At 40.9% G+C, this 26532-nt stretch overlaps 2 protein-coding genes across 8 annotated transcripts in view; one reads left to right on the top strand and one right to left on the bottom strand.

Annotated features, from left to right (window-relative positions):
* The window catches only part of LOC133664736 (zinc finger protein OZF-like), a 519603-nt gene that overhangs the window by 263088 nt on the left and 229983 nt on the right, over positions 1-26532 (top strand). The gene's annotated exons all lie outside the window — the stretch shown is intronic.
* Positions 1-26532, bottom strand: part of LOC133664739 (zinc finger protein 501-like) — a 178710-nt gene that overhangs the window by 85103 nt on the left and 67075 nt on the right. Inside the window, exons 1-2 of one of the 6 annotated variants that reach the window (XM_062069630.1) lie at positions 16880-17355; positions 7314-8796 (exon numbers count right to left, since the gene is read on the bottom strand). The exons of 4 other annotated variants lie outside the window; for them this stretch is intronic. In XM_062069630.1, the coding sequence (XP_061925614.1) occupies positions 7643-8796; positions 16880-17066 (1341 nt within the window). In that variant the 5' untranslated portion in view covers positions 17067-17355 and the 3' untranslated portion in view covers positions 7314-7642. Of the gene's footprint in view, positions 1-7311; positions 8797-16879; positions 17356-26532 lie in introns of those variants that run through there. One more of the 6 variants, XM_062069625.1, reaches the window with a different exon arrangement.

Raw genomic sequence — 26532 nt, 5'->3', positions numbered from 1 at the left:
AATTATAACCCACCAGGGGGATCAGAAGCAGTTACCCCCTGGCATGGCAAACATAGTCTTTTAAATACCTGGGCATCATTTTATCGAAATGTATTACAACATTATCTGCATACAATTATCTACCCATACATAAAAAATTAAAACATGACATAGCACGATGGAACTTACTTACATTTTTTAGCCTTAGGTCTAGAATTGATTCTATTAAAATGAATGCACTTCCAAGACTGATGTACCTATTTCAAATCCTACCAATAGAGATTAACCAAAACCAATTCAGCTTTATGTAGTGTAATGGAAGATTTAAAAATGCTCAGTTTTGAAACTATTAAAAGGACACATTTATTAAAAAAAACAAGACTTCTAACGATATTTGCAGTAGCGGCATTTTGGTAATATGAAGGTGAAAAATGTAACAAAGACAAGCATATGTCTAATTGAATTGTTTACAAAAGTCTATAATTCAGAAACCATTGATAGAAGTGTTTCATGCTTGTATAAGAAATCATACTCAACTTCATATATTAAAACAACATGGGAGAAGGAAGGAGGGATAACTACAGTATATCTGAGGAAGAATGGACAATAATATGGAAATATCAATGGACTTGTACCAGCTCACCCAAGTGGAGGGAGTTTGGCTGGAAAGGTTTGATCAGATTTTTTATTCCACCTTCTCAGAAGTCTCATTATGATAACAACTCCCCTGCCTGTTGGAGAAATTGTGGGAATCTAAACGCAAACCACTAGCATGTTTTCTGGGACTGCTCTGCCATAAAGCTCTACAGGATATTTTCAAATGACCCCTTGAAAGGAAGATTCTGTTTTTTGGACATGTACCTCAGGACTTACTTAATGAATATCCTACTAGTGGCTTGTAAAAAGACAATTTCTGTGCATCTTTCAATGTGCTTGAGTTTCGTTCCTTAGGGCGGCTGATGTCCTGCAATCTTTGGTGAGACTCCAGTTGCTGGACGTCATTCGACTGATTTGATTGACTTCTCAAGAAGTACTTATCAATGCGAGATCCCTGTTTTCCTTCTCTCATGCACCCTTTCTTTCCTTGATGTATTTTAAAGCCCTGTGAAGATGTTATTTTCTTCCAACCACAGGAACAGACCTGGAGCCTTTTCTCCAATGTTGGTGATAATGCTGTGCCTGGTTCTTGTTCAGTGCCAGTCTTGCTTGTAGTCATTTCCGTTCCTGGGTCTAAAACCATGGTATCCATCGATGAGTCATCTTACGCCCCCGCTCTCGCAGACTCTAGGGGTGTTCTTTCTTTAGTTGTGTCTGTAGCATTTGGTGGGTGTCTCCAAAATACTTATTGGATCCTGGCGACATGGGTAGCTAGCCCATGCCTGCCCCGGTGGGGTCTATTTCCTCCTGTCAGCTGTCTTTCCAGCAGTCACATGGTCTTTCCCTTGTTGTCAGCCACTCTATTCACGGCAGTCATTGGATGACTCCAGGGTGAATGTTTCCAAATACACAGGACAAGATATTAAAATCCAGAGTGCCACCTCCTACCTCCCGTGTTGAAGACTTAAAGACACTGACTTATTATCTATGTTGCTGCAGGCTGGGCAGACGCATCAATAGGGTTTTCAACTGGGCTCCTACTCTCATGGATGTTTCGCTGACTGGGCCCACGACGCCTCAAGTAGGTTCAGCCGTGCATTCTGGCGTCCCAGAAGCACCCCCCTCTGCATCTGACCAGCCTCAGCATGAGTATTGATGTATTTTGGTGACCAGTTGGGGTCTTTCCTCTTTAGCTGCTCCGCTCTGCCACCCGCGATGTTTCCTTTATTAGATGTAAATATAAACGGAATACAATGATTTGCAAATCATTTTCAACCCATATTCAGTTGAATATGCTACAAAGACAACATATTTGATGTTCAAACTGATGAACCTTTTTTTTTTTGCAAATAATCATTAACTTTAGAATTTGATGCCAGCAACACGTGACAAAGAAGTTGGGAAAGGTGGCAATAAATACTGATAAAGTTGAGGAATGCTCATCAAACAATTATTTGGAACATCCCACAGGTGTGCAGGCTAATTGGGAACAGGTGGGTGCCATGATTGGGTATAAAAACAGCTTCCCAAAAAATGCTCAGTATTTCACAAGAAAGGATGGGGCGAGGTAAACCCCTTTGTCCACAACTGCAAGAAATTTAGGGATTTCAACATCTACGGTCCATAATATCATCAAAAGGTTCAGAGAATCTGGAGAAATCACTCCACGTAAGCGGCATGGCCGGAAACCAACATTGAATGACCGTGACGTTTGATCCCTCAGACGGCACTGTATCAAAAACCGACATCAATCTCTAAAGGATATCACCACATGGGCTCAGGAACACTTCAGAAAACCACTGTCACTAAATACAGTTGGTCGCTACATCTGTAAGTACAAGTTAAAGCTCTACTATGCAAAGCGAAAGCCATTTATCAACAACATCCAGAAACGCCGCCGGCTTCTCTGGGCCCGAGATCATCTAAGATGGACTCATGCAAAGTGGAAAAGTGTTCTGTGGTCTGACGAGTCCACATTTCAAATTGTTTTTGGAAATATTTGACATCGTGTCATCCGGACCAAAGAGGAAGCGAACCATCCGGACTGTTATCAACGCAAAGTGTAAAAGCCAGCATGTGTGATGGTATGGGGGTGCATTAGTGCCCAAGGCATGGGTAACTTACACATCTGTGAAAGCACTATTAATGCTGAAAGGTACATACAGGTTTTGGAACAACATATGCTGCCATCCAAGCGCCGTCTTTTTCATGGACGCCCCTGCTTATTTCAGCAAGACAATGCCAAGCCACATTCAGCACGTGTTACAACAGCGTGGCTTCGTAAAAAAAGAGTGCGGGTACTTTCCTGGCCCGCCTGCAGTCCAGACCTGTCTCCCATCGAAAATGTGTGGCGCATTATGAAGCGTAAAATACGACAGCGGAGACCCCGGACTGTTGAACGACTGAAGCTCTACATAAAACAAGAATGGGAAAGAATTCCACTTTCAAAGCTTCAACAATTAGTTTCCTCAGTTCCCAATCGTTTATTGAGTGTTGTTCAAAGAAAAGGTGATGTAACACAGTGGTGAACATGCCCTTTCTCAACTACTTTGGCACGTGTTGCAGCCATGAAATTCTAAGTTAATTATTATTTGCGGGCAGCACGGTGTAAGAGGGGTTAGTGTGTCTGCCTCACAATACAAAGGTCCTGTGTAGTCCTGGGTTCAATCCCGGGTTTTGGAACTTTCTGTGTGGAGTTTGCATGTTCTCCCGTGACTGCGTGGGTTCCCACCGGGTACTCCGGCTTCCTCCCACCTCCAAAGACATGCACCTGGGGATAGGTTGATTGGCAACACTAAATTGGCCCTAGTGTGTGAATGTTGTCTGTCTATCTGTGTTGGCCATGCGATGAGGTGGCGACTTGTCCAGGGTGTACTTTGCCTTCCGCCCAATTGTAGCTGAGATAGGCTCCAACGCCCCCCGCGACCTCAAAAGGGATAAGCGGTAGAAAATGGATGGATGGATGGATTGTTATTTGCAAAAAAAAAATAAAGTTTATGAGTTTGAACATCAAATATGTTGTCTTTGTAGTGCATTCAATTGAATATGGGTTGAAAAGGATTTGCAAATCATTGTATTCCGTTTATATTTACATCTAACACAATTTCCCAACTCATATGGAAACGGGGTTTGTATGATATATGCAAATATGATGTAATGGATAAGAATGTCTGATGCTGGATGTCAATAAAAATAAATAAAAATAATAAGTTGTGAGTAAAAAATACATCTAAATTAAATAACAGTAGTTGTATTGATAAAAGTAGTACTCACTTCTCTCATCCGGACTGTAGCTTCCACATAAAAGACAAGTGAGGCGACATGAGAACAACATTGTGTCAATGCTGCCTTCCAGTCACAGTGTGCTGACATGACACTAGATTGCTTATCCGTCATTATCCAGGGTGTCAATCTTGGCTCAGCTCATTTCTGAGAGTCCATTTGTCACATCTGGTTATTGTTTGCGTTTTGTTAGTGTTCTCCGGTGTTTAGTTGTTAAGAATTCTCCATGTTCATCTACGTATTCAGATACTTTATTTTGAAGCATTTCATGACAGTGTCACTTCCGCTTCCCTTTTGACGTGTGTGAATGTGTGGTAACTTGTTTCTCTGCTACGTTTAATCGGTGCTCTAGTCTTTGACGATGTGAGTATGTTGGTGATTATATAAGACTCATTTAGTTTGTTAATAGACACCACTCTGTTTGTGTAACATTTAGGGGTGTTTTATTAATATTATTGGTGCTGTGTTGTCAGAATGGTACGAGCTAACATCTCCCTGTTAAAGGCCTACTGAAATGAAATGTTTTTATTTAAACGGGAATAGCAGATCCATTCTAGGTGTCATACTTGATCATTTTGCGATATTGCCATATCTTTGCTGAAAGGATTTAGTATAGAACAACGACGATAAAGTTCTCAACTTTTGGTCGCTGATAAAAAAAAGCCTTGCCTATACCGGAAGTAGCGTGACATCACAGGAGGAAGGATTCCTCACAATTCCCCGTTGTTTACAATGGAGCGAGAGAGATTCGGACCGAGAAAGCGACGATTACCCCATTAATTTGAGCGAGGATGAAAGATTCATGGATGAGGAATGTTAGAGTGAAGAACTAGAGAGGCAGTGCAGGACGTATCTTTTTTCGCTCTGACCGTAACTTAGGTACAAGGGTTCATTGGATTCCACACTCTCTCCTTTTTCAATTGTGGATCACGGATTTGTATTTTAAACCACCTCGGATACTATATCCTCTTGAAAATGAGAGTCAAGAACGCGAAATGGACATTCACAGTGACTTTTATCTCCACGACAATACATCAGCGAAGCTCTTTAGCTACTGAGCTAACGTGATAGCATCTGGCTCAAATGCAGATAGAAACAAAATAAATAAATCCCTGACTGAGGATAGACAGAAGATCAACAATACTATTAAACCATGTACATGTAACTACACGGTTAATAATTCTCAGCCTGGCAAAGCTTAACAATGCTGTCGCTAACGACGCTGAAGCTAACTTAGCAACTTAGCAACCGGACCTCACAGAGCTATGATAAAAACATTAGCGCTCCACCTACGCCAGCCAGCCCTCATCTGCTCATCAACACCCGTGCTCACCTGCGTTCCAGCGATTGACGGCGCGACGAAGGACTTCACCCGATCACAGATGCGGTTGGCGGCTAGCATCGGCTAGGCGTCTGCTATCCAAGTAAGTACTCCTTGTTGTGTTGCTACAGCCAGCCGCTAATACACCGATCCCACCTACAACTTTCTTCTTTGCAGTCTCCATTGTTCATTAAACAAATTGCAAAAGATTCACCAACACAGATGTCCAGAATACTGTGGAATTGTTCGATGAAAACAGAGCTGTTTGTATGGTGACACATTGGGTACGAATACTTCCGTTGCCATCGTGACGTCATGCGCATACGCATCATGCATAGACGTTTCCAACCGGAAGTTTAGCGGGAAATTTAAAATTGCACTTAATAAGTTAACCCGGCCGTATTGGCATGTGTTGCAATGTTAAGATTTCATCATTGATATATAAACTATCAGACTGCGTGGTCGCTAGTAGTGGCTTTCAGTAGGCCTTTAAGGATAGCATTGCTGCTGCTAATGTGGCTAGCTCACATGCCATTGTGGAAATGCAATATAATATGTCTCTAGTACTTTACTTTGAGCATATATATATAGGCATAATATATATATTGTTGTTTAGTTACATGACATAAATGTTGATGAGTGTTTGCTTGTGGTTTACAGATACTAAATGAACCTAACCTAAACCAATATGCACCATTAAAGTTGGAAGAGTCCAAATGATGACCGTGTGTTTTCTGACCGGAATCCCAACGTGGTCAATATTACAAAAAAAACAGTCGCAGAGTATAATACTCAACATTAGTGTTTTAGTTCCTGTCCTGTGCTTTTATTTTGGCGGCTTTGTTGGTGTTTTCCCGTGGCTGCTTTTTGCTACCTTTGTTGTCCGGACATTATTCTTTGTTCACGGGTGACGATCGACTATGCTTTTTGACAACGAGCTCTAGTGCGCACTTCCTTTGTGGACGCCGTCTGCTCCACATTTCCTGTGAGTGTTTTGCTGGGTTTCAGCAGTTTGTTTTGTTTTCTTCATAGTTCCCTGTTGCTCTTGGTTTTTGTTCTTTTATCAATAAATATCCCCTTTTTTTTTTACTGCACGGTGCCACCTCGTTCGTCTGCATCTTAAAAATCGCTGAAGGATTTTATGTAGCATTCCCAATTTCCAGTTTTTGGTGAACTCTTGTGAAATATCCACTGTCATGTTACTCTTTATAGTTAATTAATTAGTCAATTAAGAAAATGTTTACTGGGTCCTGCTGCTAGTTCACTTTTTGTGGTGTCATTTTGCTACCTGTTAAGGAAAGTATTTGTTTTTAAATATATAAATAATCCTCCATATTGGCAGCCATAGTTATTCATTTATTCAGCAGAGCAATAAAACTTAGATCTTACAAAAAAGTAAACACAAATGCTGTCTTCCTCGCTGATAAAACATGATAGCAACATGCATCTGCTAGCTCACGATCGCCCCTACTTCTCAGTGTGGCGAGTTTGAGTACTACAAGAGACACTCTAATACAGGGCTTAAAGCTGTATTATTAGTCGTATTATCAAGGAATAATGAGGTCACACTTATATTAAAACATTAATGCTAAGGTTTCGTCCAGTAGTGAACGGGTGACGTATGATGATGATGATGATGATAATGATGATGATGATGATGATGATGATGATGATGATGATGATGATGATGATGTATCTGTGCATGTAAACAAATGAATCCACAAGGGACAACAACCCTTTCCACAGACTACACACATCAGAAACATAAATCTTAGAAGCCTACAACAATATATTTGAAGACTTTAGGATTAAAAGTGAAGATGTGAGGTGAAATAAGTACAAATGCAGCAATAAAAACAAGCAACTCCACTCACGATGGCTCTAAAGTTCAGTGATGTGTTGCTAACTTCAGCCTTTTTCTTCTTTGTTGATGTTTTGCAGTAAATAAATGATAAATGGGTTGTACTTGTATAGCGCTTTTCTACCTTCGAGGTACTCAAAGCGCTTTGACAGTATTTCCACATTTACCCATTCACACACACATTCACACACTGATGGCGGGAGCTGCCATGCAAGGCGCTAACCAGCAGCCATCAGAGGCAAAGGGTAGTTAACATCCATGATGTAACAATGCTGCTAATTTACCAGAGTCCGCAATTTGTTAACAATTTTATTCATTCATACTTCTAATTGGATAATAACATCAATAAAATGCAATGGAAAAAATATGTGAAAAAAAACTAATGAAAATAATAAGATGTCCTCTCTTCAAAGATGATAAAATAGAATAAAATAGTAGCAACATATATAATATTCAATAAATGTACACAACTTAAAAAGTAATTCCAGGACAACATATAAGACTAGAAGATGAGAAGCACTACATACAACATCAAATATACATTCATGTTAAACATGCTGTGTTTTTAAACTACATTTAGCACAATCACTGTTTAAGTGTTTTTAAATCCCTGCAGCTTCCATGACTGTTGCACACTTGTGTCTACTGACCTGATACTTAAACTTGAACCCTTTATCACATACAGTGCAACTAAACGGTTTCTCACCTGTGTGTGTTCTCATGTGTAATATAATTCCCTTCTTAGTGATGGATCTTTTAGCAAAAGCTGAGCGAGTAAAAGGTTTCTCTCCAGTGTGTGTTCTCATGTGTCTTATCATATGATGATTTAAGGAGAATCTTTTGGGACACACTGAGCACGGAAAAGGTTTCTCTCCAGTGTGTGTTCTCATGTGTCTTATCATTCGCTGATGTATGGAGAATCTTTTGGGACACAGTGAGCACAGAAAAGGTTTTTCTCCAGTGTGTGTTGTCATGTGTGTGGTCATGTTCCGCTTTCTGGAAAAACGCTTCTTACAAACAGAGCAAATAAAAGGTTTCTCTCCAGTATGTGTTCTCATGTGTGGGGTAATGTCAACCTTTCTGGAGAAACTCTTCTTACAAACAGAGCAAGAAAAAGGTTTCTCTCCAGTATGTATTATCATGTGTTTGGTCAGGTAATGCTTTCTTGAGAAACTCTTCTTACAAGCTGAGCAAGTAAAAGGTTTCTCTCCAGTGTGCGTTGTCATGTGTCTGGTCATGTTCAGCTTTGAGGAGAAACTCTTCTTACAAACAGAGCAAGTAAAAGGTTTCTCTCCGGTATGTATTCTCATGTGTTGTGTAAAATTAGTCTTCCGTCTAAATGATTTCCCACATTCATAGCAGTCAAAGTGTTTGTTGTTAGTGTGATGCCTCGTATCACCTTTAGAGTTTTTTTTACTCTCCAAAGGTTTTTGGATGTGGTCGCTGTGATCAGAAGAGTCTGACATCATGTCGTCCATGTCTGACAGTGGAGCAAAGATGCTGTCTGGTTCTGACTTTGTATCTTCACAATGCTCTCCATCAGCTTCTGTGATGTGTTGACTTACAAGCTCCGCCCCTCGATTCTCCTCACTTTGACTGTGATGAAGCTGTAAGGACTGAGCTTCATCTTCATCATGAAGCTGCCCCTCTTTAATGTGAGAGGGGGCCTGTAGCTCCTTCTGTCCCACACTGGTGTGCCACTCCTGCTGCCCGGAGGGAATCTCTTCACGACTCCCCGCTGACACCCGCTGGATGTCTGCAGAACAAAAAACACAAATGAGGCGTTACTGTATTTTACTTTGCAGCTCTTATGCCAACTATCCACATTATGTGAGGTTGGCCTAATAAAATATATGCATAAAAACTATAATATCTAAATCATTTATAGCTCTTATTACACATCTTACTGGAAGTCTTTTATGGTTGTGGACTTTTATTAACCAACAACAGGACAAAAATCAAATATGGTGATGATTGAATAATAGTTAGTTAGTTAAATGGATATGCAGTCACGGGTGGCAGATGTGGGGTCCTAGTCCTTGTTTGTTTACATGGACGCGTCCTCGCAAGACGCAACGTTGAATGATAAAATCCAACCTTACCCGAACAAAAACCATGCATGATTTATCAGCGAGAGTCTTGATACTATTTTACTTGACCCAGCCACACACAAATAAATTGTAGCCATGCATGCCTTCTTAAGCTTTCATCTCCTTTGTGGTGTAGAATGATGTCTGGAACTCAAGATAGTTCCACATGTCTGGGAACGCCACCGACGGATAATGCTTGATATTACTCAACGAATCTTTAGGGACCTATTTCGTTTCATAGTTAGATTTTTTTCTCGTATCTGCTTTTTGCAGGAAGATCTAGGTGAGGGGAGCAGTGAGCAGCAGCTGTGGTCGCACCCGGCAATAATGTTTGGTGATTTAAACCCCAATTCCAACCCTTAAAGGCCTACTGAAAGCCACTACTACTGACCACGCAGTCTGATAGTTCATATATCAATGATGAAATCTTAACATTGCAACACATGCCAATACGGCCGGGTTAGATTAGTAAAGTGCAATTTTAAATTTCCCGCGGAATATCCTGCTGAAAACGTCTCGGTATGATGATGTTTGCGCGTGACGTCACGGATTGTAGCGGACATTTTGGGACACCATTGTGGCCAGCTATTAAGTCGTCTGTTTTCATCGCAAAATTCCACAGTATTCTGGACATCTGTGTTGGTGAATCTTTTGCAATTTGTTTAATGAACAATGAAGACAGCAAAGAAGAAAGCTGTAGGTGGGAAGCGGTGTATTAGCGGCCGGCTGCAGCAACACAAACACGTAGCCGGTGTTTCATTGTTTACATTCCCGAAATATGACAGTCAAACTTTACCATTGGCCTGTGGAGAACTGGGACAATGGAGACTCTTACTAGGAGGACTTTGAGTTGGATACGTATGCTTGTGGAGAACTTGGACAACAGAGACTCTTACCAGGAGGACTTTGAGTTGGATACGCGCTACCGTGAGTACGCAGCTGCGGCTTCCAAACATTTGATCGCTTGCCCGTACGTGCGTGCCGCTATGTGCATGTCACGTACGTAACTTTGGGGAAATATATGTGCTGTATGAACTTTGCGGAGGTGAACGGTACTTTGGGCTGTGGGATTGAGTGTGTTGTGCGGGTGTTTGATTTGTATTGGCGGGTTATATGGACGGGAGGGAGGAGGTGTTTGTTACGCAGGATTAATTTGTGGCATATTAAATATAAGCCTGGTTGTGTTGTGGCTAATAGAGTATATATATGTCTTGTGTTTATTTACTGTTGTAGTCATTCCCAGCTGAATATCAGGTCCCACCCGCCTCTCACAGCATCTTCCCTATCTGAATCGCTTCCACTGCCCTCTAATCCTTCACTCTCACTTTCCTCATCCACAAATCTTTCATCCTCGCTCAAATTAATGGGGTAATCGTCGCTTTCTCGGTCCGTATCGCTCTCGCTGCTGGTGGCCATGATTGTAAACAATGTGCAGATGTGAGGAGCTCCACAACCTGTGACGTCACGCTTCTTCCGGTACAGACAAAGCTATTTTATCAGCGACCAAAAGTTTCAAACTTGATCGTCGATGTTCTCTACTAAATCCTTTCAGCAAAAATATGGCAATATCGCGAAATGATCAAGTATGACACATAGAATGGACCTGCTACCCCCGTTTAAATAAGAAAATCTCATTTCAGTAGGCCTTTAATGCTGAGTGCCAAGCAGGGAGGTAATGGCTCCCATTTTTATAGTGTTTGGTATGACTCGGCCGGGGTTTGAACTAACAACCTACTGATTTTAGGGCGGACACTCTAACCACTAGGCCACTGAGTAGTGAAGAAGTCATGTAGTATGTAACTGAGTTAAAGTAGAAACTTCTTCCCTCATGTCGTGTTAATAAAATATTTTTATTGTGCAAAATATACTTTTTCATTATAAACAAAGCTCCAAAAATTACACATCAAAGCCATTCATACATTCTCATCTTGCAACTTGTTTCTATATCTAAACTCATGCAGAGGCTTTCAACACAATGATTTGTATGTCAAATAGAAAATAGATTAATCACTCATTTTATCAATCAATCAATCAATGTTTATTTATATAGCCCTAAATCACGAGTGTCTCAAAGGGCTGCACAAGCCACAACGACATCATTGGCTCAGATCCCACATGAGGGGAAGAAAAAACTCAACCCAATGGTATGACAATGAGAAACATTGGAGGGGACCGCAGATGTGGGGGATCTAGCATAATATTGTGAGAGTCCAGTCCATAGTGGATCTAACATAATAGTGAGAGTCCAGTCCATAGTGGATCTAATATAATAGTGAGAGTCCAGTCCATAGTGGATCTAACATAATAGTGTGAGAGTCCAGTCCATAGTGGATCTAACATAATAGTGAGAGTCCAGTCCGTAGTGGATCTAACATAATAGTGAGAGTCCAGTCCGTAGTGGATCTAACATAATAGTGAGAGTCCAGTCCGTAGTGGATCTAACATAATAGTGAGAGTCCAGTCCGTAGTGGATCTAACATAATAGTGAGAGTCCAGTCCGTAGTGGATGTAACATAATAGTGAGAGTCAAGTCCGTAGTGGATCTAACATAATAGTGAGAGTCCAGTCCGTAGTGGATCTAACATAATAGTGTGAGAGTCCAGTCCATAGTGGATCTAACATAATAGTGAGAGTCCAGTCCATAGTAGATCTAACATAATAGTGTGAGAGTCCAGTCCATAGTGGATCTAACATAATAGTGAGAGTCCAGTCCGTAGTGGATCTAACATAATAGTGAGAGTCCAGTCCGTAGTGGATCTAACATAATAGTGTGAGAGTCCAGTCCATAGTGGATCTAACATAATAGTGAGAGTCCAGTCCATAGTAGATCTAACATAATAGTGTGAGAGTCCAGTCCATAGTGGATCTAACATAATAGTGAGAGTCCAGTCCACAGTAGATCTAACATAATAGTGTGAGAGTCCAGTCCATAGTGGATCTAACATAATAGTGAGAGTCCAGTCCATAGTAGATCTAACATAATAGTGTGAGAGTCCAGTCCGTAGTGGATGTAACATAATAGTGAGAGTCCAGTCCATAGTGGATCTAACATAATAGAGAGAGAGTCCAGTCCATAGTGGATCTAACATAATAGTGAGAGTCCAGTCCATAGTAGATCTAACATAATAGTGTGAGAGTCCAGTCCATAGTGGATCTAACATAATAGTGAGAGTCCAGTCCATAGTAGATCTAACATAATAGTGCGAGAGTCCAGTCCATAGTGGATCTAACATAATAGTGAGAGTCCAGTCCATAGTAGATCTAACATAATAGTGTGAGAGTCCAGTCCATAGTGGATCTAACATAATAGTGAGAGTCCAGTCCATAGTGGGGCCAGCAGGAGATCATCTTGAGCGGAGACAGGTCAGCAGCGCAGAGATGAAGACGTTGTTACCATTTCCTCCCAACACCTAGTGATGGGTGGATCACGAAGGATCCGGCTTTAAAAGATCCTGCTCTTTGAAGTAGCAGCTCTTTGATATCAAATAACCTTTGACCAATTCTTCCTTTAGTTTAAGGGCAGCTTGTAGCAATGACATGAAAGGTGCATACTGCCATCTACTGCAGCGGAGTATGTCACATGCGCTATATTCATGTACTTACACTGTAACAACTAATACTGGATGACATTAAAAGCAATGCTTTGTCCTTACTTAGTTTTTGTCAAATTGTAACTATCAAAACAAAATATCAATAATTTTGGGCTTAACTGTGTATTTAATTTATTTTTTCTGAGCTGCCTTAACTTAGAGAAATGTAAGTTTATAAAAAAGTTTCAAACTTTGCAAATGCACAGATTAGTAGAACAAGGAACAGCTAAGTATGCTAAAGCTACACACGGAGGAGACAGGAAGTGATGATAACCGCTAATTGAGCTCAAGTTGTAAAGTAGCAAAACAAGATAAGACTAAGTTCTAACCCAAGGCCAGCAGGCCAAATGTGGCCCGCCAAGTCATTTTGTGTGGACTGCGATGGCTTAAGGTGTGTTTAGTCTTTTACCCAACTCTTATTTTGAAAGTTATTCTTTCGGTTTTGCTTATATTGGTAACTTATTTTCCCCACTCTGTCTTTCAACTGATGCACACTGCACAAACCTTTAATCCTAGGCATCATTAATGATAGAGATGTCCGATAATGGCTTTTTTGCAGATATCCGATATTCCGATATTGTCCAACTATTAATTACCGGTACCGATATATACAGTGGTGGAATTAACACATTATTATGCCTAATTTTGTTGTGATGCCCCGCTGGATGCATTAAACAATGTAACAAGGTTTTCCAAAATAAATCAACTCAAGTTATGGAAGAAAATGCCAACATGGCACTGCCATATTTATTATTGAAGTCACAAAGTGCATTATTTTTTTAAACATGCCTCAAAACAGCAGTTTGGAATTTTGGACATGCTCTCCCTGAGAGAGCATGAGGAGGTTGAGGTGGGCGGGGGGGGGGGGGGGGGGGCGTATACATGTATATGTACACATACATATACACATACATGTACATATAAATTCACTGTACAAACATACATATGTACATACTGTACATATACATTCACTGTACAAATATACATATACAGCAGTGTTTCCCACACATTCATTTATTTGTGGCGGCCCGCCATGAAAGAATTACATCCGCCACAAATTTAATTTTTTTTTTTTTTTTGTCCTTTCCAGCTTCTCAGGCAAATCATATAGTTGATGTAGATGCCCATATAGGCTGTTCAGATTTACTTTACAAAAGAGAAGTGTAGGATACTTCTCTTGTTGCCTTATTTGTATTTGACCACTACTGTTTTCTGTTTATTTGTTACTGACTGTGGCAGGACACCTCTGCCTCTGTTTTACTTTATGTTGCTGGTAAATAATATGGTTGTAGTAGGCTAAAGTTAAATTATTTAGTATGCACTAACTAAAGGGGCAGAGCTTTAAGAGACATTTTAGCTTTTATATTTTATGAGATATATTTTTTGTAAGAACCACAATTAATAAATATATTTCAGTGAATAACTTATTGTTGAAATCTGTATATAAATATGTACATATAGTGTTGTAATTATATTGTAAAATGGATGGATGGACGTTTAAAACAAAACTGTTATTATTAATTAGTAAGTATACATTTTTTGAGCCTTTTTAGAGAAAATCATATCATTGTAGTAAATTATGCAAATTACTCGATGATGTCATGGTGACCACGCCCATAGCCACACCCCACCGCCACAGGTATCTTGGCAGTTTATGGGAAACACTGTACACATACATGTACATATAAATTCACTGTACAAACACATATACACATACTGTACATATACATACATACACTCATACACATAATCACGTTCCATCAAACATATATTAACGTTGTTGCCCTAGGGTAAACTGGGTAACACATGGCACACTGACAAAGCTTAACCTAGTGACTATAACAATCTACAAGGTTAATATTAGTGGCTTCTCTTTCTTCCCCTCCGGTTTTCTGCTTTCTTTTGTTTTCTAGTTATCATTACGTATATGTATTGTTGCATTTGAACAACTGTATTGTTGATAATAGAGGTCAATTATTGGTAATATTCATTATCAATAGCGCTATTTCTATTGGTATTTGTATTGCTGTAATAAAATTGTGTAATAATGCTCATTGTCATTTCTGTATTATTATTTATTTCACTAACTGCTTCTTTGTTATCACTTTTACCATCATATTTGTACATATCCTATTTGCTGATGTTGCTCTATTGTTGTTAAGTTAAAGTACCACTGATTGTCACACACACACTAGGTGTGGCGAAATTATTCTCTGCATTTGACCATCACCCTTGATCACCCCCTGGGAGGTGAGGGGAGCAATGAGCAGCAGCGGTGGCCGCGCCTGAGAATAATTTTTGGTGATTTAACCCCCAATTCCAACCCTTGATGCTGAGTGCCAAGCAGGGAGGTAATGGCTCCCATTTTTATAGTCTTTGGTATGACTCGGAACTCACAACCCACCGATCTCAGGGCGGACAGTCTAACCACTAGGCCACTGAGTAGGTGTTGTTATTGTTGTGTTTACTTTTGTTGTTTTTGTCTCTCTGTCTAATCCCCTCTTGTCCCCACATTTTCCCCCTCTGTCTTCCTTTTTTCTCTTTCCATCCCCTCCTGCTCCGGCCCGGCTGCACCAAATGATAATATAAATACATTTAATAAAGTCAAATACAAATAAGGCAACAAGAGAAGTACCCTACACTTCTCTTTTGTAAAGTAAATCTGAACAGCCGACATGGGCATCTACATCTACTATATGATTTTCCTGAGAAGCTGGACAGGACAAAAACAAAAAAAAATTCCAGGAAAACCGGAATTTGGTTTGGAACTTGGAAAGTGTAAGTTTGAATGTCCAGGATGAGTGAAATGTGTTGATGTTGTAATGGTTTGAATAGGTTGGAAAATGTGGGGATTGTGCAATTTGGAAAAATGTCACTCCGGTGGGTGTACGGGTGTGTCGAAGGTACGTAGACACAGAAAACTCCCCCACAAGCATGTTTGTGTTATTGACAGAAATATTTAAATTCAATGTCCAAAGGTATTAAAACATTAGTCAATCAAACAAACGGTCAATGAAAATGAAGGCAATAACTTTGCAGTCATGGATACACCGTCTGTGTGTTTATTTTCTCCGACTGCGGCTCTCAAACTGCATACAAAAGGTCTTCGAAGGTTTGGTCGGAAAGCGTAAAAAAAGCACCCTGAAAAATTCCATAGAACCTTTAACAATTTTTTTTATTGTATCCGAATTAAAAATGTATCCTCCAGTTTGTGGCTATTATAAGGCATATTTCCAGAGGATATGCATTTTTACAGCATGTTTTAAAGAGGTAGCATTTAAAAAATTACTTCTGGGTATATTAAATTCCATCCATCCATCCATTTTCTACCGCTTATTCCCTTTGGGGTCGCGGGGGGTGCTGGAGCCTATCTCAGCTACAATCGGGCGGAAGGCGGCGTACACCTGGACAAGTCGCCACCTTCATCACAGGGCCAACACAGATAGACAGACAACATTCACACTCACATTCACACACTAGGGCCAATTTAGTGTTGCCAATCAACCTATCCCAGGTGCATTGATCAACTAATTCTTATATAGGGGGCTTAGTGAGCAGAATAGAGGCATTGATTTTATTGTTAGAATTGCGTTTGTATACGACTTAGAATGCATAAAAAGAAAAACATGTTATTGTCTTACATAAGGATTGTGAATGATAGACAAAGTAAAAACAAAAAATCAGATCCCCTTTGATAATTTTTCTACGTTCTGTGAACGGGCTGATGCTGTGGTGAAAACGAGAAAATAAATACATGTCGGGAAAATGCAAATTTCAGCAAAAATGGCTGGCAAACCTTTTAAAACCTGGTTAAATATGGAATGTGTATTTTGTAAAATGTCTATCTGTGTTGGCCCTGCGATGAGGTGGCGACTTCTCCAGGGTTTACCCCGCCTTCCGCCCGATTGTAGCTGAGATAGGCTCCAGCGCCCCCGCGACCCCGAAGGGAATAAGCGGTAGAAAATGGATGGATGGGATGGATGTTAGAATTAGCTTTATTATTTGGGTTTAGGGGCCTCGTCATGTGGCCCGCCCCCGGCCAGCTCTCACTTGTTCCACCACTGGTCATTGTGATTATATTATATATTCCAAATGTCATTTTCTTGTTATTAATCAAATATAAAGTTAGTAAACATGTGAGAGTAAGAAGTCAACAAACCTGTTCTGTGTAACACAACTTGATGTTTCTTGAAAACAGCGTCCAGTAGTCGATTATTCTCCTGCTTTGTTCTAGAAAGTTCCGCCTCGTATTCTGCTACCGTTCTTTCTAACACTACAAATATTTCTTCAACGGCAGCAGTTAGTCGCTGATCCACCAACGCTCTCAACATTTGTAATGTAGACATTTTCACACAATCACAACACTTTACTCTCACACTTGATCTCTACTCAGAGATGTGTTGATAACTTCTGTGTCTTCTGTTAGCAGCTAACAAGCTAAGCTAACTAGCGAGCTAAGCTAACTAACAAGCAAAGATAGCAGGAAAGCGGCACAGTGCTTCTAGCTTATCGAGACGACTTTATCCTTGAATAAAGAATCAAAGATGTATTTTATACGACGTAAATATTTCAAACTGGATAAGAAATAATAAGACTGACTTATTAGCGTCTTGCTCACGTCGAAGTGTTTTCACGACAGTTGGCACACTTGACGTTACAAGGCAGTACTGCTCAGTTCTGCCGTAATCCGTTTACCCCGGAAGCTGGGAATGACGTCACAGCCGAGTGGACGAAGATATTGCTTGCTGTCACTGTTACCATGCTTTTATTTTCTGTAATATTTATTTAAATAACATTGTGACATAAAAGAGTGCCTCGTTTAAAAAAAATAATTCCAAAGTATATAACAAACCTTTAATGATGGTTCAGTGGCGCCCCCGTGCGACATTCATTGCAATGACAAGAGTGAAAGTGGTAGAAATTGTAGCGATATTACTGCCTGATTTCTTTAAATCTACCCTTCCACGTGTTTTTATTGTTGTTATGAGATGCATTTATACACTACTTATAAGATGTCTATGGGCAGTACTGCCTTGTAACGTCAAGTGTGCTAACTGTCGTGAAAGCACATCGACGGAGAAAGAAGTGAGCGAGACGCTAATAAGTCAGTCTTATTATTTCTTATCCAGTTTGAAATATTTAATGTATATGATATGAAATATTTAATTATTTAAGGATAAAATCGTCTCGATGCGCTAGAAGCACTATAGTTCACTTTTTGTGGTGCAATTTTGTTAACTGTTAAGGAAAGTATTTAATCTTAAATATATAAATAATCCTCCATATTGGCAGCCATAGTGATTCATTTATTCAGCTGAGCATTAAAACTTGGATCCGACAAAAAATTAAACACAAATGCTGTCTTCCTCGCTGATAAAACATGATTGCAGCATGCATCTGCTAGCTCATGATCGCCCCCACTTCTCAGTGTGGCGAGTTGGAGTACTACAAGAGGCACTCTAATACAGAGCTTAAAGGCATACTGAAATTATTTGTTTTTATTTAAACGGGAATAGCAGATCCATTCTACGTGTCATACTTGATCATTTCGCGATATTGCCATATTTTTGCTGAAAGGATTTAGTAGAGGAAATCGACGATAAAGTTCGCAACTTTTGCTCGCTGATAAAAAAAAGCATTGCCTGTACCGGAAGTAGCGTGACGTCACAGGAGGTAATATTCCTCACAATTTTCCTTTGTTTACAATGGAGCGAGAGAGATTCGGAGCGACAAAGCGACGATTACCCCATTAATTTGAGCGAGGATGAAAGATTCGTGGATGAGGGACGTTAAAGTGAAGGACTAGAGAGGCAGTGATGGACGTATCATTTTTCGCTCTGACCGTAACTTAGGTACAAGCTGGCTCATTGGATTCCACACTCTCTCCTTTTTCTATTGTGGATCACGGATTTGTATTTTAAACCACCTCGGATACTATATCCTCTTGAAAATGAGAGTCGAGCACGCGAAATGGACATTCAAAGTGACTTTTATCTCCACGACAATACATCGGTGACACACTTAGCTACTGAGCTAACGTGATAGCATCGTTCTCAAATGCAGATAGAAACAAAATAAATAAACCCCTGACTGGAAGGATAGACAGAAGATCAACAATGCTATTAAACCATGAACATGTAACTACACGGTTACATCAACAGCCGTGCTCACCTGCGTTCCAGCGATCGACGGCACGACGAAGGACTTCACCCATCATCGACGAAGCTCCCTAGCATGAGCTAACGTGATAGCATCTGTCTCAAATGCAGATAGAAACAAAATAAATAAATCCCTGACTGGAAGGATAGACAGAAGATCAACAATACTATTAAACCATGTACATGTAACTACACGGTTAAAAATTCTCAGCCTGGTAAAGCTTAACAATGCTGTTGCTAACGACGCTAAGGCTAATTTAGCAACTTAGCAACCGGACCTCACAGAGCTCTGATAAAAACATTAGCGCTCCACCTACGCCAGCCAGCCCTCATCTTCCCATCAACAGCCGTGCTCACCTGCGTTCCAGCGATCGACGGCGCGACGAAGGACTTCATCCGTGGGTTTGGCGGCTAGCATCGGCTAGGCGTCTGCTAAGTAAGTAGTCCTTGTTGTGTTGCTGTAAGTATTGTACTTAGCCGCTAATACACCGATCGATCCCACCTACAACTTTCTTCTTTGCAGCCTCCATTGTCATTAAACAAATTGCAAAAGATTCACCAACACAGATGTCCAGAATACTATGGAATTATGAAATGAAAACAGAGCTTTTTCCACAGGCTCCGAATACTTCCCTTGCCCTCGTGACGTCACACACATACGTCAGCATAATAAAACGTTTTTAACCGGAAGTGTGGCGGGAAATTTAAAATTGCACTTTATAAGTTAACCCGGTCGTATTGGCATGTGTTGCAATGTTAACATTTCATCATTGATATATAAACTATAAGACTGCGTGGTCGGTAGTAGTGGCTTTCAGTAGGCCTTTAAATCTGTATTTTTAGTCTTATTATCAAAGAATAATGAGGTCACACTTGTATTAAAACATTAATGCTAAGGTTTCGTCCAGTATTGGGCCGGCGATGATGATGATGATGAAGATGTATCTGCGCAAGTGAACAATTGGATCCACAAGGGACAACAACCCTTTCCACAGACTACACACTCATCAGAAACACAAATCTTAGAAGCCTACAACAATATATTTGAAGAAGACTTTAGGATTAAAAGTGAAGATGTGAGGTGAAATAAGTACAAATGCAGCAATAAAAACAAGCAACTCCACTCACGATGGGGCAGTTCTACAGTGGACCAGGTAACCCTTCTCACACAAGATCTCGAGGACAGCTTCCAGGCCAAAACCAAAGCTGGGGTGGTATTACTGAACCTGACTGCTGCTTACGATACCATCTGGCACCGCGGACTCCACCTGAAGCTGCTGAGAACAACCCCGGACCGTCATATGGTCAACTTCATCATGGAGATGCTGTCAAACCGCAGCTTCATTCTCCAGACCAGTGATGGCCAGCGCAGCAGACTCAGGAGGCTGAGAAACGGGGTCCCACAAGGGTCTGTCCTCTCACCGATGCTCTTCAACATCTACATGTTTGACCTACCGCTGACGACATCTAGAAGGTATGGATACGCGGATGACCTAGCCATCATGCTACACCGGCCCACATGGAAGGCGGTTGAAGAGGGTCTCAATCAGGACATGGACGTCCTGGCTGCCTACCTTCGAAGCTGGCGACTGCAGCTCAGTAAGGGAAAGACTGTATCAGCAGCATTCCACCTCTGCAACAGGGAAGCAAGAAGGGAGCTGGAGATCTTAGTGGACAACAAACCCCTGGAGTTCCAGCAGGCCCCAAAGTACCTGGGCGTACGCTTGGACAGGACACTGTCCTACAAACAACATTTGGATGAAGTGAGGGATAAAGTAACAGCAAGGGTCTCACTCATCCGGTGCCTAGCTGGTACATTCTGGGGGGCCTCGGCCAAGGTACTACGTATCTCCACACAAGCCCTCGTATTCTCTGCAGCTGAGTACTGTGCCCCAACCTGGTGTAGAAGCCCACATGCCAAGAAGGTCGATACGGCCATCAACAATGCCCTCCGGATCATAAGTGGCTGCCTGAAACTCACCCCTGTGTTCTACCTGCCAGTCCTAGCAGGGATAGCGCCAGCCGGCCTACGGCGAGAGGCCGCTACCCTCGCCCTGGCAAGGAAAGCCCAGGAACACAGCTGGCACCTTCTCCATGAAACCACCACCATGGCAACACCTCCAAGCAGACTCAAGTCCTGCCACCCATACAATCAGGCCGCACAAGAGATGCTTATTTCCATCCCGGAGGATCTGACAACCAAAGCCTGGCTGGCAGCGGAATGGAAGCAGGAGTGGGAGTCAGCAGGACAGACACGCCTACACCATTACATCCAGAATCCTGGAGGTGGCGTGGAGGGAGAAGATCTACCTCGCCGGCAACGGACCCTCCTGAACCGCCTTCGCACAGGGCTTGGTTGCTTCAAAGCGTCCATGAAGAAGTGGGGCCTAACAGACAGTGCAGCGTGTGAGTGCGGTGAGCCTGAGCAGACTGCCGACCACATCATCACCACCTGTGCCCGGCATAGACCACCTTCAGAGGAGGGCCTCTTCCAAGTGGGACCTGAGACGAGGGAGTGGCTACACGACACGAAGATGGACATATGAAGACGATACACGAAAGAAGAAGAAGATGGCTCTAAAGTTCAGTGATGTGTTGCTAACTTCAGCATTTTTCTTCTTTGTTGATGTTTTGCAGTAGTTAACATCCATGATGTAACAATGCTGCTAATCTACCAGCGCTTGGTCAGGGGTGGGGGCGTGGTTGGTGCGGGGGGCGTGGTTAGGGGCGTGGTTAAGAGGAGAGTATATTTACAGCTAGAATTCACCAACTCAAGTATTTCATATATATATATATATATATATGTATATATATATATATATATATATATATATATATATATATATATATATATATATATATATATATATATATATATATATATATATATATATATATAATAAATACTTGGACTTTCAGTGAATTCTAGCTATATATATATATATATATATATATATATATATATATATATACATACATACATACCTGTATATGTGACGGTCCACAACTGTATGTGGCAAAATGCAGCTCCACACTGCTGTCGCTTCAACATATCACTGGCACCAGGTGGATTATGAATTTATTTTATTAAAGTGTCCTGCAAAACAGTGCAAATTGTGAGACTGTGAGTCCACTTGGGTCACGGGATTATCAGTTGGAAGGCGTCACAGTTCTGAGCACTTCCCGCAGGTAAAGTACATACCACTTCTCGCCAGCAACAGGCGCTGTTGCAACACTTCATTCATAATTTAATCAAGCATAATGAACGTCTGTTTCTACACCGTTACATATATATATATATATATATATATATATATATATATATATATATATATATATATATATATATATATATATATATATATATTTATTATATATATAAATAAAAGCGTCATGACAAGATCCTTGCTCAGCTGGCAGAAGGTGTTGAGCAGGCCAGGAAGAGGACAAGGCAGCTCTCTAATGGGCCACGCTTCATCCACTTCGTCAGGGCAGGTGAAAGCGCAGCAGCAGGAGGGAGGAACAAAGGAGTCCTGGCCACAGCAAACGACTGGGAGATGCGGGCCGACCTGAAGAAGCAGCTCAAATTCCCAGAGGGGATAGCCCACACTACCCTGAGACCGGATATTGTTCTGTGGTCTAGAGGAACCAAACAGGTGGTGCTTATCGAGCTGACAGTACCTTGGGAAGAGAGGATGGAGGAGGCGTACGAACGCAAGCTCAAGAAGTACCAAACCCTTATCCGCGAGAGCCAGCACAATGGATGGAAGGCCTGGAACCTACCGGTGGAGGTGGGCTGTAGAGGCTTTGCGGGGCGGTCGCTCTGGAGAGCACTCGGACTGCTAGGGATCGAGGGGCTGGCTAGGAAGCGGCTGGTAGCCAACACCACTAAAAGGGCAGAGGAAGCATCACGCTGGATTTGGTTACAAAGAAAGGTGCGATGGCAGAGCCGACCTACTGAAGGACTAGGGACATAGAGTTGGGTGGCATTCAGCGGGGGTAGATCCAGGACGCTGGATCTGCCGTCGAGCCCCTCCGAAGCGTCATGGGCTTAATTCGACGAAACGTTGATGACGGGGGGTGCCCATTTGAGAATCTGCTGATGCCAACCAACTCATGTCCAGTTGAGGTATGCGGTCAAGCTTAGTTTTGGCTCAGGGAGGAGGACGTCCCTGCCATGCAGAGTCCTGCCGGTGCCTTGAGGGAGGAGAGATGAAGAGAGCGAGGCCACAGGCTCACAGATGGTGCAGGGGCGAGTACCTGTAAAGGTGAGCCAGTTGCGATACCCTTATCGTATTTTGCATATAAAGAAATACTTGAATTTTAGTGTTCATTTATTTACACATATACACACACACACACAACACACACATCTGCCAGTTTTTACAATATATGATGGACACTACAAGAAGAACATGGAAGACAAAAGGACATTTCGAAGACTGTGCACAGAGAAGAGGATGACTGCTTTCAAAATTGAGCTACAAAAGCAAGATTGGGACAATGTGTACAAAGAAAAAGAGGTTGATGAAGCATATGAACATTTCTTAAACAAGTTCATAATACTTTATGACAAACATTGTCCATGGATACAACTCAGTAATAAACAGAGAAAGAATAATCAACCATGGATGACAAAAGGACTAAAAAATGCTTGTAAGAAGAATACACTATATAGAGAATTTATAGCACAAAGAACTATAGAGGCAGAAATTAAGTACAAAAAGTATAAAAACAAGTTAACAGACATACTACGATCATGTAGAAAAGAATATTACAGTGAATTATTGGACAGGAACATGGCATCCTCAATAGCATTATTAAAAATGGCACAAAGAGGGACTACCCTCAATACTTTTTACACGGAAATAAAAAAAATGACAACATAAAGGAAGTAGTTGAAAGCTTCAATAATTATTTTATATTATTATTATTATTAATATTGGACCAAAATTGGAAGAAAGGATTCCAGACCCAGTTCCAATTGAAGATTATAATGATACCATAGAGCGAAATCCCAACTCCATGTTCCTCAGTAATGTGACACAGGAGGAAATAGTTACAATCGTGAAAAAATGTAAATCTAAGACTTCAACTGATTGTAATGGAATTGATATGGAAACGATAAAAAAGGTTATAGAAAAGATCTCAGGACCATTAATGTATATTAGTAATCTATCATTTCAAACAGGTACATTCCCAAACAAAATGAAAATAGCTAAAGTTGCACCAATTTATAAGACTGGAGATAAACATCAATTTACAAATTATAGACCTGTTTCTTTACTTCCACAATTTTCTAAAATCATTGAAAAACGGTTTAATAACAGATTAGAGAGTTTCATAAATAAAAATAGAATGCTCGAAGAGAACCAATATGGATACACAGCTAATGTCTCAACTTCAATGGCCTTAATTGAAATTACAGAAGAAATTACCAATGCAATAGACAGTAAAAAATGTGCAGCAGCAGTTTTTATGGATCTAACTAAAGCATTTGACACAATTAATCACAATATTTTAATCAAAAAACTAGAACGATATGGCATCAGAGGGTTAGTATTAAAGGCCTACTGAAAGCCACTACTACCGACCACGCAGTCTGATAGTTTATATATCAATGATGAAATCTTAACATTATAACACATGCCAATACGGCCGGGTTAACTTATAAAGTGACATTTTAAATTTGCCGCTAAACTTCCGGTTCGAAACGCCTCTGAGGATGACGTATGCGCGGGTATGCCTTCCACATTGAAGTCGATACGAAAAAGCTCTGTTTTCATTTCATAATTCCACAGTATTCTGGACATCTGTGTTCGTGAATCTGTTTCAATCATGTTCATTGCATTATGGAGAAGGAAGCCAAGCAAGCAAAGAAGAAAGTTGTCGGTGCGAAATGGACGTATTTTTCGAACGTAGTCAGCCACAACAGTACACAGCCGGCGCTTCTTTGTTTACATTCCCGAAAGATGCAGTCAAGATGGAAGAACTCGGATAACAGAGACTCTAACCAGGAGGACTTTTGATTTGGATACACAGACGCCTGTAGAGAACTGGGACAACACAGACTCTTACCAGGATTACTTTGATTTGGATGACAAAGACGCAGACGTGCTACTGTGAGTATGCAGCTTTGGCTTTTTTTTGCGTATGTACGTAACTTTTTTAAAATATATAAGCTTTATGAACCTTGGGTTAGGTGAACGGTCTTTTGGGCTGAGTGATTGTGTGTGTTGATCATGTGTTTGAATTGTATTGGCGTGTTCTATGGAGCTAGGAGCTAGCAGAGGAGCTAGCATAACACGTACCGTACCTACGTGCGCGTCACGTACGTAACTTTTTAAAAATATATAAGCTTTATGAACCTTGGATTAGGTGAACGGTCTTTTGGGCTGAGTGATTGTGTGTGTTGATCATGTGTTTGAATTGTATTGGCGTGTTCTATGGAGCTAGGAGCTAGCAGAGGAGCTAGCATAACACATACCGTACCTACGTGCGCGTCACGTACGTAACTTTTTAAAAATATATAAGCTTTATGAACCTTGGGTTAGGTGAACGGTCTTTTGGGCTGAGTGATTGTGTGTGTTGATCAGGTGTTTGAATTGTATTGGCGTGTTCTATGGAGCTAGGCGCTAGCAGAGGAGCTAGGAGCTAGCATAACAAACACGCAGGTGTTATTATGCAGGATTAATTTGTGGCATATTAAATATAAGCCTGGTTGTGTTGTGGCTAATAGAGTATATATATGTCTTGTGTTTATTTACTGTTGTAGTCATTCCCAGCTGAATATCAGGTACCGTGAGTATGCAGCCTTGGCTGCTAAACATTCGATAACTTGACCGTATGTGCGCGTCACGTACGTAACTTTTAAAAAATATATAAGCTTTATGAACCTTGGGTTAAGGAAACGGTCTTTTGGGCTGAGTGATGGTGTGTGTTGATCAGGTGTTTGAATTGTATTGGCGTGTTCTATGGAGCTAGGAGCTAGCAGAGGAGCTAGGAGCTAGCATAACAAACACGCAGGTGTTTTTATGCAGGATTAATTTGTGGCATATTAAATATAAGCCTGGTTGTGTTGTGGCTAATAGAGTATATATATGTCTTGTGTTTATTTACTGTTGTAGTCATTCCCAGCTGAATATCAGGTCACCCCCGGCTCTTACAGCATCTTCCCTATCTGAATAGCTTCAACTCCCCACTAGTCCTTCACTTGCACTTTACTCATCCACAAATCTTTCATCCTCGCTCAAATTAATGGGGAAATTGTCGCTTTCTCGGTCCGAATCTCTCTCACTTCATGCGGCCATCATTGTAAACAATAGGGAACTTTGCGTATATGTTCAACTGACTACGTCACGCTACTTCCGGTAGGGGCAAGCCTTTTTTTTATCAGATACCAAAAGTTGCAATCTTTATCGTCGTTGTTCTATACTAAATCCTTTCAGCAAAAATATGGCAATATCGCGAAATGATCAAGTATGACACATAGAATAGATCTGCTATCCCCGTTTAAATAAAAAAAATTCATTTCAGTAGGCCTTTAAACTGGATAAGAAGTTATCTAACGAACAGGAAACAATACGTGAAGCTAGGCGAACACATGTCTACAACGCTAAATATATCCTGTGGTGTACCTCAGGGATCAATATTA

The sequence above is a fragment of the Entelurus aequoreus genome, linkage group LG14, assembly GCF_033978785.1.
Source record: "Entelurus aequoreus isolate RoL-2023_Sb linkage group LG14, RoL_Eaeq_v1.1, whole genome shotgun sequence".
Taxonomy (NCBI): Eukaryota; Metazoa; Chordata; class Actinopteri; order Syngnathiformes; family Syngnathidae; genus Entelurus; species Entelurus aequoreus.
The sequence above is the reverse complement of the archived record's forward strand: the minus strand, read 5'-3'. Positions and strand labels throughout refer to the sequence as shown.